Raw genomic sequence first — 16,826 nt, 5'->3', positions numbered from 1 at the left:
TAGCCCTCCTCCAGTCCATTACTTAGTGACACCTGGTGTTTTGCAGTCTGCTGTGCTTTGGTGTGTTTTCATTCATTATATATCAATGATGATAATATATAAAAATATCAAGTTTGGAAGAAGGGTTAGGATACAACAGTAGACACCCGTGTGTGGGTGCAGACACCCTTGTGTTTCTGTCCGCCTTTCTCCCCGTAACAACCACTACACATGTGTAATACGAGCGTTCACCGCCGATCGCCGATCAGTGGGATAGGCTCCGCCGCCTGGGCCATCAACCAGTCAGAGGGATGAGCCGAAGTTAAGGGCAGAGCTTAAAGTCTCTGGGTAGTAACCAGAGGTGGGACAAAGTCATTGTTATGCAAGTCCAAGTCGAGTCGCAAGTCATCAAATTCATGACTCGAGTCTGACTCGAGTCCAAGTCACATGACTCGAGTCCACACCTCTGGTAGTAACCATCTAGAATGGTCGTGAGGGGGCGTGGCTGTAGGCGGGGCTTGGTGACGTAGGTCAGGGGATAAAAGGGAAAGCGGAAGAGAGCTCAGGGTAAGTGTGTGGAGTCAGAGAGCGGGACCACGTCTCGCGCCTCCAGAACGCCAGCGGCCACGTGGCGGGCCAGGGGCTTCCTCCTCGCGAGCCGCCTGTCAATGGCGCGCAGGAGCGCGAGCGACAACATCTAACCGCCCGGGAACGGGAGTGCAGCCGTGTCAGAGTGAAGAGCGCGGAGCTGTCCAGCTGTGAAGGAATGAATAAATAATAAAGAAGACACACGTTCCAGATTGTCGTCGCAGTGGCTTATTACACATGTAATATTGTGGCCAGAAGCTTTGTTCAGCTAAATCGAGCTTATTTCACGGCAAATCATTCATGCTACCAAACGGATAAAACTGATCCCATTGCTGCATTCCTATCTACGGAATTCATGATTAAATAATGTAAACAATTGCCACATTCTCAGCGCGGTTACACTGCACGGTGCTTGCTGTGATGTCACAGAACACGGAATCACTCTGTGATCTTACAGTTCACTTTGTAAGCTGTGATTTTACAGAGAGCAGAGATATGTAACATGGAAGGAAAAATCCTGCAGGGCTGGTCCACACGCAGCGCGTATTGGAGCGCAGCGTGGTCGGAGCGCACTTTGAATCGTCTACCGTACAAATAGGGCCAATATTGCTGCACAAAACACAATGGCGAGCAATTCCCGGCGCGTAACGCAGTACTGCTGCTCAGCCGGAAACAGCACCCTGCTACCATACGCGACCACGTGCTCCACTCCGTTGACAACCTGTGGTAATACCGCACCAATGCCGGTATTACTGGCATCTGTATCCAAAACAAACGGTCGCGAAAAATTCAGGGTAACACAGGGGAGGGGCGTTAGCCAGTCGATCACGAATGGAGCGGAACACGGATTCTTCCTCCTCCCCCCAATGGAATTTTTGACCATTAGCCATCAAGGCGTGGAGCGGTTTTGCAATGGACGCGAACCCGGCGACAAATCTGTGATAATACGATGCAAAGCCGATAAAACTGCGCACCTCACTCGCCAAGGTGGGGGTTGGCCACGTCATAACGCACGCAGTTTTCTCCGGGTCCATCGCAATACCCGATTCACTATGTGGCCCAAATATCGAACAGATTTCTGGAGGAGATGACATTTTTGTGGTTTAAATATTAGGTCGGCCGCACGCGATCCAAATGCTCATCAAACGTACGACTGAAGACAATAACATCGTCCAAATATATCGGGCATGAATCCCACTGGAGGCCCACCAAAACCAGCTCCATCAATCGCTGAAATGTGGCTGGCGCTGAGCGGAGCCACATAGGAAGCCAGTTAAACTCGAACAACCCTTGCGGCGTCAGAAAGGTCGTCTTGGGTTTTGAAGCCTCATCAAGTGGCAGCTGCCAAAATCCTGATAAAAGGTCAAGGGTGGAAAAGAACCATGCCCCCGCTAAGGCGTCCAGCGAATCATCCATCCGAGGCAAGGGGTATGCATCGACGACAGAAAGCTTACTAAGTTTTCGTTAACCAACACAAAATCGCAAGCTGCCATTGTGCTGCTTAACAAGCACGATCGGAGCACCCCATAGGCTGGTGGATGGTGAGATGATCTCTGCGGCCAACATCTCATCAACAGCCACACGAACATGTTCCTTTTCTGCTAGACTCAGGCGGTAGGTATTCTGCCAAATCGGGGCGGCATCGCCCGTATCAATATGGTGGCTCAAGAGGGATGTGCGACCATTATAAAATTTGCTCTTACAAAAAATGTCCGAAAATTCATGCAAGAGTGCTATCAGCTTCCGCATTTGTCCCGCGGATAAATCACCACACTCAGAGCAAAGCGTCACGGGGCCTGCGAGCCTGAACGCCAACCCCGACATTCCCCACGACATCCTTCTCCGGACGCGCGGGTGATGCATGAGCCAGCATGGTACCCTCCTGAATGACCGTAGTGTCTGACCCGGCATTGAGAACTTGAATGAAAGGCTCTTGGTCCTGGGCCACCAACGTCTGGGCTGCCATGAGCGACATCCCTCGATTAAGCTTATTTGAGGGCCCCAACACGATACCGTCACACACAGCACACAAATCGAGCGGTTTACACAATCGGAGGGGCACCAACATTTGAGCACCAGGCAGAATCCGCACCGTTCGGCGTGCAAGTGCCTGCACCATAACATTAGCAGAACACATGCGGGTCGGAGACGTGAGAAATGCCATACGCCGTCCCGACAGCATCCACAGGTTCTAAAACGCGACACCGGGGGGGGCAAAATATTATCAGTTCCGAAATAATGGTCGAGGACGCGCCAGTGTCAGCAAGCATATGGATTTCAACCCCCTCAATGAACCCGTAGGGCCGACGAACCTGCAGCTGCCACAACCACCCGGTGGGCCAGCTCAGACCACTGATCACGCACATGTACCGACTCCCCCCAAACCCGCGTGCGACCCCGACACAAATAGGACCCCCCCTGCTCGGCCGGGCTGGGGCTAGCTCCGCCTCTCGCCCCGCCCACCCTCTCGATCTTTCTCGCCCTTACCCGAAGGCTCTCGAAAGCTCTTCCCAGACCATGTGACCACCCTTTGGCCCCCTCCACCTGTGGCCCCCCTCCAGTAACGACCCGTCACGTGGCCACAGGTCAACCAGAGTAGCATCACCCGTTGTTACCCTGGCTGAGCTGACGCTCTCTCAAGTAGGAGCCCGCACTGCGCACAGCGCATGGTGCCATAGCGCTAACCAGCGCTCTCCCAAACCCTCACTAGGGTTGGTACTGCACGCCGTGTCCGGGGTGTACGCGATGATGGTGCATCTTCCGCCGTGGCCTCGCAGGCCCGGCACTACACAGTGACCTTCCCAGTCACTACAGTAGTAAGTGCACACATTGGGGTGGGGGGGAGAAGAGAACATGACACTTTGAAGAATTTACCTCAGCGTTGTGTATTTTTTGCATTTTTAACGTGAATGAGTAATCCACCCCCCTCCACCGATAACACGTGTGTTGCGTGGGGCAACCCCCGGGCATCTTTAGCGCTCGCTGAGCAACGCGAGAAAATAAATAAATAGAAATAGCACAAAATTGTTAATTTAACTAGTGGTACCTCGGTATACGCCGTTAATTCGTTCCAGAAGGTAGGACTTATACCGAAAATGACGCAAACCAAACGAATTTTTCCCATAAGAAATAAAGGGAAAGGAAATAATCCGTTCCAGAGTATAAGAAATTAGATTTTATATGGCATATTATACATTAATGGGATTGTATAAAATAATTTAGACACTACTTATTACTAAAATGCATACATAAATTAAAATAAATGCATACAAAATAAATTTTAATAAATTTAAATAATAAAATTTAACGTCACTTTACGTTGCTGAGAGGAGTTGATAGCCTATGAGGATGGTGGTGAGGAAGAGATGTTATTTTTTGGAAGGAGAGTCCCCTTCCATTAAAACTTCAGGAAGCTAAAATTCTGGGGTTTTACTAAAAACCTGTCCATTGAAGTTTGTTTTTGCCTTCTTCTAAGAATGTTCCTGAAGTGTGACATTGTCTGGTCATTCCACACAATACTGTTACGGCTTGTTAGAGCTTTATTGGGGTAGTATTTTTCTGCTTTTATCACTAACTTTCTTAGGAATGAATTCGCAAAAAATTCACGTTAAAATGAGTTATAGCAAGGGTTGTGCACTGAACGAGACCTACAGGCAGACTGAGGAGCGGAGCTTTGTTTCAGTCGTGAACGGGATATACGGGTATGCGGTGACTCATCCCGACCCATAAAAGTTCTAGCAAGCGCGTCGTATCCCAAGCAAGACGTCGTATCCCAAGAAATTTTTTTTCTCGTCAAAACACGATGTATACCAAATTCGACGTATTCCAAAGCGGTCATATACCGAGGTACCACTGTACTTTAAGATAGTTGACAGATGGAAAAATAGAATAGCGCTGGCTCACCAGGTGGCTTATGGCGTGGTACCTTGCTACTTTTTTTAAACATAAACCTCACGGTTTTCGAGACAAATCCTTCACAAGTAACATCCAAAAACACACAGACGGACAGACAGACAGACAAAAAATTACGTTTATATACAAGACTAGCGGGAAGTACCCGTAATTGCCCGGGCAAAAAATATATTTCAAAACTTCTCTTAAAAACCTTACATGTACATACACAGATACTAAGGTATTGTCAAAGCCCGGTGGGCCATTTGTCCATTTCTTCACCAACAAAATTATAAGAAGCTTGCAAAAGTCCAAAAACTTAAAGAAAGTGTGGGGTAAACAGTTAATCTAAAAGGTTTCCGAAAATTGTCGACCCACCCCCTCATAAATATCTTTACCCCCGCGTAGGTATATATACGTCCACACCCTACATTCAACAGAGCAAGTAGTATCTATTGACTTTGTAGTTGTATCTACTGACTGTACAGTAGTATCTACTGAGCCAGTAGTAGCTACTGACTGTATAGTAGTGTAATAAACGACTTCCACGACAGGTTGAGACTTGCGTCCTTTCTTTATTTAGTGATGACTGTTCGGCTCCGCACTCCCTTCTGGATGGTCACCTTCTTTCTCGCCGTATGCACGCGGTCACTGCTCTTCCGTCCCCGCGCGGCATCCCTCAATCTCTCTCCCCTGCGCACCACTGGTCGACGGCGCGCCAGGAATCTAGAGCTTCGGCCCTCGAGACTGCCACGTGGCCGGTGGCGTGACGAGATGGCGGAGATGAAGTCCGGACTCCAGGCATCCACACCGACCCCGAGTCCTCCTCTTGCCTCTCCTTATATCCCTCTCGACAGAGCAAAGCTCCGCCTCTACCCACGCCCCCCTCAAAACTTTCCCGATGATTCCCGCATGTACCCATGAGCTCCGCCCATAAAATTTAGCCCAGATGGAACCCTTAGCCCTGATTGGCTATGACCGATGCAGCAGTGCCTATGCAGCCCTCCGTCGGCCGTCGGTGTGCTCTCTCATTACAGTAGTATTTACTCACCGTAGTGGTATATACTGACTGTTTTAGTATCTACTAACTCTATGTAGCAGTATCTACCAACTCCATGGCAGTATCTACTATCACTACAGCAGTGCATACTGACTGTGGTGGTACCTGCTATGATTACAGCAGTGCGTACTGACTGTGGTGGTACCTGCTATAATTACAGCAGTGCATACTGACTGTTGTGGCACCTGCTATGATTACAGTAGTACATAATGACTGTGGTGGTACCTGCTATGATAACAGCAGTGCATACTGACTGTGGTGGTACCTGATTTCACTACAGCAATGCATACCGACTATGGTGATACCTGCTATCACTACAGCAGTGCATACTCACTGTGGTGGTCCCTGCTATGTTAACAGCAGTGTATACTGCTGTGGTGGTACCTGCTATGATTACAGCAGTGCATACTGCTGTGGTGGTACCTGCTATGATTACAGTAGTGCATATTGTGGTAGTACCTGCTATGATTACAGCAGTGCGTACTGACTATGGTGGTACCTGCTATGATTACAGCAGTGGATACCGACTGTGGTGGTACCTGCTATCACTACAGTAGTACATGCTGACTCTATCGATCTTATATATAAGGGAAATTTGTGAATGTGTGTCTGTTCAAAATGTTTAGCATACTGCCCGACATGCAACCAACTTAATATTAAACGGGAATAGGCCCAAGGTTTTCGTGACTGCAAGGATCCATACTCTTTGGTTTTTTCGGTAATGTCACCTAGGTAAAACATTTTTTTTAAACAACTCAATTAAATCACGACGTTTCGGGCATAACACAAGCATCCGTCTTCAGGTGGGGACAACGCAGTGACAGCACAACCGCTTAAGTGTGTCAAAGAGATGGCTGTGACGAGGAATTATATAGTTGCTTAAGGTGAACGTCGTCACGAACGCCTACTGCGTAAAACGCGCGGAGTAATTAAGCCCCTGCGCTCAAGCACCGGGCAAGGATGAAGGAATGTTGACTGGGTTTGCGCGCAACACCCAGGCCCAATGGTCGATCAACGTCGCTGGGATTCGCGCGCAAAACCCGGACACAAGGGTGGATGAACGTCCGCAGGATTCGCGCGCAACACTAGGCACGATGGTCGATGAACGTCGACGGGATTTGCACGCAAAACCCGGGCACAAGGGTGGATGAACGTCAGCCGGATTCGCACACAAAACCCGGGCACAAGGGTGGATGAACGTCGACGGGATTCGCGCGCAAAACCCGGACACAACGGTGGATGAACATCGGCCGGATTCGCGTACAAAACCCGGGCACAAGGGTGGATGAACGTCAGCCGGATTCACGTGCAAAACCCGGACACAACGGTGAATGAACGTTGACGGGATTCGCGTGCAAAACCCGGACACAACGGTGGATGAACGTCGGCCGGATTCGCGCGCAAAACCCGGACACAACGGCGAGCTATTACCGACGACACTCACGCGTCAATCTGTTGCACAACCGCACGTGGTTAGCGTGGCGCAAACGCGACGGCGATCGGACCGAGGTTACCTCGCGTATTTCACTCGTTATTCACGCCAGCACTGAACGTCCGCAATCGTTCATCAGTGAATGCGCGACGATCATCAGACTTACGCGCGCACTCACACCACCCCACGCCCTCTCCACACCCACAGAAACCACACGTTGGTATCTTGTGCTAGTATTTATTCCCGACGCGACTGTAATTGCACACTCTCTGTCTCGGAGCCAGAATCACCCAGCGAGCAGTTTCCCTTATTTGTGTTAAATCCCTCGACAGCTCCCTATGCTATCTCTCCCCTTTCTCACGCACTTACGATTCTGCACGGATGCGCAGGGAGTCGGGGAGGAGCGAGGCCGCACGAAGTTCCTACTGGGGACGGATCCAAGCTGGGCTGCGGTGTGTCACTCGAACGCTCGAGTGGCCGGAAAGTTGACTGTCCCGATTGCTGACTGGAAGAGAACTGAACTCGGGGCTCCTCTATCCTGCTTTTATTCCGTTTTAAATCAAAGGGATTATTGGCTAAGCTCTGTTACCCTCCCAGCCAATCGTCCGAGAGCCAAATCCCTCGCAAGCGTGCGTGCACAGACGGACAGACAAAAAATTACTTTTATATATAAGATTTACTGTACAGGACTGGATATGCATATTACACGCAGTTCTCCCTTAACATTCTCACTTCCGAGTAACTTAAGAGCAGTTGCGGCTCCTGCAAAATCTCTCAGGGGGGGGCAAATGTTTGGATGATTGATAAGGATAAGGTCCACCCATGCAATGGATAAATTAACAGCTTAAGCATGTAAAGGCAACTTCACTACTTTAATATTAATGAAAAATAAAGTGACTCTTACAATACATCTCCTTGTTTGTTTCTATACTCACTATTATTACACTACTTACATCACATTACTCGCTTAATACACTGCTTACTTATACTGAAATTTTGCTCTTCTCTCTTTCAAAGTAGCAAAGTGATAAATTACTCTCTCATTGAAAGCAGGCATGTTCCTGACTAGTTCCCTCTCCATGGAAAGCATAGCCATTGCATTCAGACGTTCCTGTCCCATTACATTTCTCAGGAATGTCTTGATTCTCTTTAAGGTTGAGAAACACCTCTCAGCTTCAGCAGTTGTCATGGGAGTGGTTATGAGGATGTTCAACAGAGCAACAGTCTCTGAAAAAGTATCCTGGAGGTTGTACTTCAGCAAAACCTGGTACAGCGCTAGTGCACCACAGCAGCCCTCGAATTCTGGACTCTCATAAATGACAGACAGTTCAGTCTTCAGCTTCGCCTTATTTAACATAGGGTATGCCCTGACAGTGATGTTCAGAGCCTCAACAGGGAATGTATGGCCATGCTGTTGAAACATCTCTCCTTGTAGCAGCGTGGCACTTACAAGGTGGTCGGAAAAGGAGAACCTTTCTTTGGTGTGCAATACAGTATATAATTTAATGTTGGGTTTGTCTATGGCAGTATATAGTAGGGTGTAGACTCGTGTGATGTAAGAGAATAAAGTTTAGATGCAAGCATATTATATATATATTTTTTTTTACGACATAGAATTGTAATGTATTACTTACTGTTAGTAACTCAACGTATTGTAGAGTATATTTAGTATACTGATGATAATATGTAGTTTATACTTTAGTTGTTTACGTGGTGGTTTTAGTTACTGCAGCTACATACTATTAACACTCCTTCCCTTCATTAATGCTACCCTTATCCCATCCCTTTGATGCTAATCCTGCATAATGCACGGGCATATGCAGTACTAGTCACATACCTGCATTTCCCATAAATATGCTAAATTCCTCTTGATATTTCATATTCTTTTGTTAAGGCTCCCCCTTTCTTCCCCCCTTCCAACCCAGCTTATATACATGCTCCAAGCACGTGTGCTGTTTCATTCAAACGCTGTTGCCTCAACAGACCTGGTTTTCACCTGAGGACGGCTACTTGCGTTGTGGCCGAAACGTCGTGAGAATTATTTTATTATGTTTTATTTTTATTATTTTATTACTTCCCTTCTACGTGACTTTACCGAAAGAACCAAGAAGATGAATTCCTGCAGTCACGAAAGCTTTAAATCGAAATTCCACTAGGTGGCGACAAATACAATTGTTGACTGAAACGTGCTGACGTATGATGACGTAAGCACGTTAGTGCGAGCCCTCCCGGAAGCCATAGAGAATGCATTGCAGCGCCCGCCTTTCGAAAAAAATCATCTTTGAATGTAAGTCTATGGGACCACTCTGGGCGATTCTCAGCCGGAGTGAAATCGCCCAAAAAGAGGCGGTACTCCACAGAACGTGACATGACGCTGATTGGACTATATCCAGAGGCACAGTAACGGCTAGCATAGCTCTGTGGTTGAATGAGATTGTTAATGTGATTGAAAAAGTCCCTTTCACACATTGGTGGTGCGTTGCCCAATCGCCCTAATGAAGAAACCGCCCCTGCTTAAGAGCACGGTGTAGTTATTGACGAGTATGTGTTGAGTTGTTGCTAATCGTACTTTGTGCACCACTGCCAACGCAGCAGCAGAAGCAACACCAAACAATCTGGTCAACTGAGACGTGCTCGGAGCACCGATCTCGGACCAAGCGGTGAGGTTTGTGAAAACGCATCCATCATTATTCTTATTAACATAATTTTGGTGGAGCGGTGATGCAGTGGTAGTTTCTGCACTGTGCTATAAACCTGGCGAACCCTGAGTTCAATTCCCAGCCACAACTAACATCAGTGACGGTCGAACAACCCCCATGACTTGAAAGGCGTTGGGAGACCTTCATCCAGTAGTGGATGGCAAACTAATTGAATTCTGCAGAGCCGTTTACAAATCATGAAAACGAAAATACGAGTCTTTTAAAGTAAAGAACAGCGTATAATGTTTCTGTGTTAAGGCAGTGCGGACGACAAACGTGGCGATATTTGTAGTTTGTGCTCATTTTCTTCTCACTCTTTTGCCATTTAAGGGAAATGTATCTTCAACTTGACAGGAACACCACAGTGGAAGGCACGCATATGAACAAATAAAAAGCGCTTGATACGGTTGTGGCGTATAGTTCCGGTAAGCGGTTCTGGCTATTTTAGTATCGGCTGGGAAAATATTGATGGGTTTAATGAGGCTTCCACAAGGCACTGGGCAGCACAGAAGATACCGGACAAGGCCACGAGATAAGGTGGAGCTGCCGGTTGGGATATAAGGCGACTCTGGGCAGCAGCTCAGCATCGTCTTGCTCACGAACCACAAAAAACATGCACGGGCTCATCCTCGCTCTTCTCGTGGGTGTCGCTGGTGAGTTCCTCCAGAGACTCTGTGTGTCTTTGTTTGTCTGTGTGTGTGTCTTTGTGTCTTTGTCTTTATTTGTCTCTGTGTGTATCTGTGTCGGGAGCGATAGTGGAACGGTAAGCATGGTGCGCTACGAACCCAGCGACCTGAGTTCAATTATGACGATTATCTGAACCGGTCTTGGTCTCTCCTAGGTAGACTCAGCCTCAAATCAGTACCTGGTTCGATGTGTAAACATCGCCAGCCTTTTTCATAGGTGCTACTTGCTAACAGCAATTGCCCAAACAGTCTGTTCAGGCTAAACTAAGGATGTTTGTCTTTGTCTCAGTGTGTGTCTGTGCCGGCCATTATAGATGCTCGCTGACAGAAATTGCCCCAACAGTCTGTTAAGGCTATACGGGGGATCTTTGTCGGTGTCTTGAATAAGTTTGGGGAGCGGTAGTGTAGCAGTTACCGTGTTTCACTACGAACACGGTGACTCGAGTTCGATTTTGAGCTCACGGCCAAACATGAGTGGCGAGCGATGTGATCCAAATTATTTTGGTGCGATGAAAAATGGCAATTGTCCAAAACGTCGTATATGATATATTTTCCTTTTAAAACAGAACCCCTAATGACCAGCGTGAGGTATTGTTAAACCCCCAATTATGTATGTTAAACTTCTTTCGCACCGTACTAAACACAAAAAGCAGTTTTAAAGAAACGACCAACACAGAGTGGGGAGGACTTCATTCTGCATTCGATTGACAAGAGGCTGGATATTATTATCATTGTATCACTAAATTAAAACAAATATCTTGTCGTGGCTACATAGAGAGCAGCAATAGTGGTGCAGCTGTCGGTGCGCTGTGCTATGGTAACCAATGGCGCGGGGTTGAGCTTCCTGCAATGTTCCACAACGGCTGTTGCCCATTTGTATCCGATTTACCTTAAATCCAAAAACGATGGCGTTCACTTTTACTCATTTAGCCTCAACGGGAAACGCTCCTTTTTATCCCGCTAGGAGAGACAGTGAGGAGCGAGATGGTGATGACGATGGTGTAGATTATAATCGTCCGATTAGCACGGTTGACTAAGTACGGTGCGACAAGAAGTTCAATATACAACGCCACAGCTGTCAACCCATAGGGTTTACCCCGTATTATTGTACAGAGTAATTGAGTTTTCGGGTCCATACAGCGTACTGTGGTTTAAATACGGGCAAAAAAAAAATTGTGTCTATGTTTGTGTTTCTCCCTTGTGATGAGACTTTGTAGGGTGAACGTTGAGATTTGTAAAGGGCATGGGTGACCAATACAATCTTAATTGGTCTGTAATAAGGTAGACACTGACAAGGGCGTGACAGGTATGCAACACACATCCGTCTGGCAATGACAGTGGGGTGATGGCGTTGATAATAGTTGTGCAAGCGATAACTATTATTACTTATAATAATATGATTTTAATACAGCTTAATTCATGCAAATTGCTGCTGTAGAATGTGCAAAGCGCCTTTGTGCAGATTTGGCACAAAGGCCCAGGGGAAACCCACAGACAGACGCGTGGGAAAGCAGAACAGACCCCAACAACTTCCCAAGCTTTATAGTCCCACATTGGGGTGTTCGAGCAACTCTAATGTTGGCGATGATTGGGATGTTGCTAGCAGTGAGACTGCTTTCAATGAAGACATCGACGACTATGATGATGAATGTTGGTGGATGCAAGTTAATGGCCCTGGACATACATCGACACGACTGTGTGTGTGTGTGCTGGCCACCCACTCCAACGCGTGCGGTTCCGGCCTTCATAGGTGCTCGCTAATAACACTTGCCCCAACAGTCTGTGAAAGCTCTCCTGGGGGATCTTTGTCTTTGTCTGGCAGCGGCGGCCCCATACATGTATGAGGACCACATCGTGGGTGGCTACGAGTGCGCTGCCCACTCGCAGCCGTGGCAGGTGTCCCTCAACATCGGATACCACTTCTGCGGAGGCTCCCTGATCAACAGCGAGTGGGTCGTGTCTGCCGCTCACTGCTACCAGACGTGAGTGCGCTGCGCGGACAAGATCAAATCTCCTCGCTGTGTGCGTGTGGGTGACTGGGAGGCTGAGGGGGCAGAGATGGGGCTGCTATCTAAATTACACGAAAACGTCCGTATGTAATTTCGTTACATTTGCAATTTGAAATTGGTATATAAATTACACACCTAAAAGAAATTGGTCATTCGTACATAAATTACATAAGTCAACAATCTGAATGCGTTTTGCCCATCTCTGCGTGGTGGTGTGATGTTCTGGTGGGGTTTTGCCGAGTCACGGCACTGCAATCTCCATTACCCATATTACATTTCTCAATGGACACTGAGGTGTTGCTCAACTCCCGTTAACAGCCTTGAACCAGTAGTGTAAATTCCAAATTCCTAATTTCGTGGGCGAGTCTCCCCACAGGAAAATCACCCTACAAAGTAGTATCAATGTTATCAATCTCAGAGGGGAGATGGGCCAAGTGAACCCCCAACTCTGATTTTGAACATGGAGCGTTTCACTTTGGAAGATGCTCGTTGTGCCCAGCGTGATAGCAGTAGGGAATAGGAATAGCGGGGATGAGATGCCGAGTTGCAAAGTCATTTAAGAGCCGTATAAATGCAATTCCTCATCATTACCCTCGTCCCTCCCCCCCTCCAACCCCAGCGCGTCGCGCATCTCCGTGCGCATCGGCGAGCACAACATCTTCGTGACCGAGGGCACCGAGCAGAGGATCCAGGCCTCCAAGGCGATCCAGCACCCCCAGTACAACTCCTGGAACATCGACAACGACATCATGCTCATCAAGCTGTCCTCGCCAGCCACCCTCAACCAGTACGCGCAGCCCATCGCGCTGCCCTCCTCCTGCGTCAACACCGGAGTCATGTGCACCATCTCCGGCTGGGGCGAGACCCAGACCAGCGTCGGTGAGGACGCGCCGCGCTCACCGTCCCTACCCACCCCCCTTCTCCCCCTTCTACTGCGGCAGAGACGTGAAGGGAAACGCGGTCAACATCTGCCCCCATGCAAATCGTACACGTCTTTCTAATCTGGAGAGAGAAGTTGTTTACTCGTTAACGCAGCCACATCACGGTTGGGCGGTTACAATTACTACGAGTATTGTTGCATGCAGTGGGAAACTGGAGTGCCTGAAATGAGGGGATAACACTTAAACACCTAATCATGGATTTATATAATTATTGTACAGCACTGGCACAAAGGCCCAAAACGCCAAGCGGCCAGCAACACACCGCGCTACTGAAGACGTCATGAACGAGAGTGAATACGTTTTCTCGAATTGAGCAACGTAGCGAGAGACACTGACAGCGAATTCCTAAGCTGCAGGCGGTGTTTTGACCCCGCAGCGTGACAAGTTCGATGCGTCAGTGGCGGGGTGCCACCCTGTGCTGCGTGTTCGGCCTCGTCACCTCCTCGACCGGCGTTGTCTCCCCCCACAGGCAGTCCCGACGTCCTCATGTGCGTCCAGGCGCCCGTGCTGAGTGACACCTCCTGCAGGAACTCCTACCCCGGTGACATCACCAACAACATGATCTGCCTGGGATACCTGGAGGGCGGCAAGGACTCCTGCCAGGTGAGACAGCGACATCGAAGCCGAAGGAGCTCGCTTCGATTGGAGAGAGATTCGAGGAACGGAGGGACTATAATTTGGGTTTATATCGTTTCACGTCAATATGCTGAGCAAGAAGTAGGATACGGTATTCATATAAAACGTGCAACAATGTAAACAGGGAGAATGTATATATGTATATTTGTATTTTAAAAGTATTAAGCCTAGCCTTGGATTTGGCAGCAAAAGATGGCCGAAGGGAATTCCAGACTCAAGTGACCAGAGTAATTGGTGAAAATTGTTACACGTGATTTGCTTTGTGAGTGCAATTATCGTGTGACCACACATCGCGTACGATAATGAGCTGCGTTGGTAATATGTTCAAATATGCATTGACAGAATTGCACCCATTTGTAACATGAATACGACGTTCGCTTGCTACTCCCTGGTCTCGTCTGCTTGTAAAGTCAAATCGATTTCCTGCTGCAATGACCATTGAGCCACTGGTGCTCACCTCACGTTTACAGCCCTGAGCATGGTAGAAAAGTTATTCGGCAATCACCGTTGACTTTGTCAGAGAAATGATGGGATGAGTCAGAATCAGAATATTTACTTATGCTGGAGGAACCGATGAGCTATAAAGCTCTCTTTTATCAGATGTCCAGTTGGGGCCGGTATAAACGTTACAACAAACAATACAAAACACCGGTTTAACACATAGGCTTTCGCGACCAATATAATCCATAATATACGTTTTTTGGGGTTATATCGTGGATACAACAAACAAAAAACCTTTATTAATACAAACCGCGATAGGAGGCAACCTCCAACCAGGACTTCAACTCGCAACACCTTACGATTGACAGCTTCTTGCTCTACCGCTGAGCCACCAGATGCAGGAGACAGCTGCTAACCCCCGACCCCCCTGACACCTGCTTCTGCCGCCACCGCAGGGAGACTCCGGCGGCCCCGTCGCGTGCAATGGCGAGCTGCAGGGCATCGTGTCCTGGGGCCGTGGTTGCGCCCTGCCCAACTACCCCGGCGTGTACACCAAGGTGTGCAACTACAACGCCTGGATCGCGCAGACCATCGCGGCCAACTAATCGTGGATCTAGCACACTACTCTACACCGCGACCATAATGATAATCATGACGACGATTGTTATGGTGTAACCAAATGAATAAAAATGTGAACCAATATTTTCTCTTAATTTCTGTTTTTGTGAGCTTGTTTTTATGGGGTATGCACTTATTTAAAGTCAATTTCATAGTTTGTTGACTTTAAAAGCCAAAAAGTCAAAGTGAATGCCTGTTTAAGGAGCACTGAGGTAGTGCTCACCTCCTGTTTGCAGCTCCGAGCCAGTGGTGGAAATTCCACATTCCTATGATGGGTCAAGTCTATCCATAGGACAACTACATTCGAGTCGAATCATGAGTCAATCCACAACCAGGAATTGAACTCCCAAACTTATTTTTGTAAGCCACTCACTCTGATGCTGGATACTATGGTCATGATGTATTGGTTAGCACATTGTATTCTGAACCTGGTCACTTTATAGAGACCATTTTGGGTTAAATCGCGTAAATATAAATGTGTCGTTAAACCCACCAACACCCGACACAGCCACTTCGTAAGGTTTGTCCCTTAAACAAACATGCCAATTCGTTATGAGTTCAGCACTAACCGGTGTGTTAGACCGTTTTGAGTAGTTTTTTCCACTACTCTATCAACACGCTCGTCATTGGCATTCCGGACGTACACTGCTCGTGGAAATGTGGAAAAAGTGCGATTTTGATGAAAATTAAGTGAAATTCTTATTCAAGTACTAAAGCATTTCAGGCCTTCGGCCAGGAAAGTCACAAAATTTGCACACGAACGATGCATTCCCGCAAGCACCCGATGCTCCGTTTAGAAGTTATATTATATGACTCATTATAGAAAGATAAAGTTGTGCGCTTACCAACGTAATGGAACGTCTGTCCCTGCGACTTGTTGATTGTGATAGCGTACCCGGGGAGAATGGGAAATTGTCGTCGTCGCAAAACAAATGGCAAAGTCGTGTCGGTGGGGGCCAGGTCGATTCTGGGAATCAACTGAATCGCCTGGTTCTGCAGATCGATTCCAACGTAATCGAACGTCTGTCCATGCGCCTCCGTCGTTCGAACCTACGCGCCCCCTGCATGAAAACGACGGGAAGTGCAGCGTTCATCACTTAAAGTTAGGCGTTTATATATATAGAAGAAGATGTGGTCATTCTAATTCGAGCTTTATGTGATTATAATGCACAAGTACAGCGCCATTGTACTACAAGCAGTCTAAATTGTATGACAAGTTCGGTGTGCTTTCTTGTGGTGGTTTCACCAGCACCAAACCATCGCACTTCCTGAATTTCTCTATCCCCAACAGCATTTACTGGAAGGTGGCAGCCTGGCTCCCTTGTGGCTCAGAGCCTCACTGGAAAGCCACTCCACAACACTCAATGTACAGGGTGAGAAGCTGCCCACGGTCTGGAACCAGGTGACTCTTTGCTTGGTGGCCCCGTGGTCCCCCCCACCACCAACTCAGTGGGGTAGCTCCAGACCACACACTGCAGGCACCTGGTTGTCTCAATCCCTCCGGCCTGGTCTCATATAGTCCTTAGGTCCATTCCCTGGCAGTCACCAGAGGAGCAAAACAACATTGAGCAACGTGCTTCTACCCAGCAACACCTGGAATAAAAATCGAGTTCCCTACCATACTGAGTGAACATTTCAATGCCATTACCACTCCGACTCAATGCTACTCACATTACCCAGAAATGTATGTCCGTCCCGCGCGTGACGTCACTCCACATGAGGCCCACCCCCCCCCCTTATTAATATTCATGAGTGGGTGGATTTTTACACTAACGCAGAGGAAAAACGAGCTGCATTCAATAATTAAGTATGCAAAGTCGCTTCAAATATGACGTTTCTTTACAGA

General features: G+C 47.9%; 1 protein-coding gene and 1 long non-coding RNA gene across 2 annotated transcripts; one reads left to right on the top strand and one right to left on the bottom strand.

Moving 5' to 3' along the window:
- Positions 1 to 392: 392 nt before the first annotated feature.
- Positions 393 to 15,901, bottom strand: LOC144941073 (uncharacterized). The gene is made up of 3 exons (XR_013639218.1): positions 15,826 to 15,901; positions 13,725 to 13,861; positions 393 to 735 (listed from the first exon to the last, which is right to left on the bottom strand). It is a non-coding gene; the product is annotated as an uncharacterized LOC144941073 (long non-coding RNA).
- LOC144941072 (trypsin-2-like) lies at positions 12,133 to 14,983 on the top strand. The gene is made up of 4 exons (XM_078867512.1): positions 12,133 to 12,317; positions 12,964 to 13,223; positions 13,755 to 13,888; positions 14,818 to 14,983. Exons 1-4 carry the CDS (start codon positions 12,172 to 12,174, stop codon positions 14,965 to 14,967), a joined length of 690 nt encoding a protein of 229 aa, XP_078723638.1. The 5' UTR covers positions 12,133 to 12,171; the 3' UTR covers positions 14,968 to 14,983.
- Positions 15,902 to 16,826: the final 925 nt, after the last annotated feature.

This window comes from Lampetra fluviatilis, chromosome 24, assembly GCF_964198595.1.
Source record: "Lampetra fluviatilis chromosome 24, kcLamFluv1.1, whole genome shotgun sequence".
Lineage (NCBI taxonomy): Eukaryota > Metazoa > Chordata > Hyperoartia > Petromyzontiformes > Petromyzontidae > Lampetra > Lampetra fluviatilis.
This window is presented reverse-complemented; position numbering and strand designations above follow the sequence as displayed.

What these genes read in the sequence shown, in the direction of transcription:
- LOC144941072 (XM_078867512.1), top strand. Translation starts at nt 12,172, where the DNA reads ATGTATGAGGACCACATCGTGGGTGGCTACGAGTGCGCTGCCCACTCG. An exon ending in GCCGCTCACTGCTACCAGAC is followed by an intron (nt 12,318 to 12,963) that starts GTGAGTGCGCTG and finishes CTCCAACCCCAG; the next exon opens with CGCGTCGCGCATCTCCGTGC. An exon ending in CGAGACCCAGACCAGCGTCG is followed by an intron (nt 13,224 to 13,754) that starts GTGAGGACGCGC and finishes CTCCCCCCACAG; the next exon opens with GCAGTCCCGACGTCCTCATG.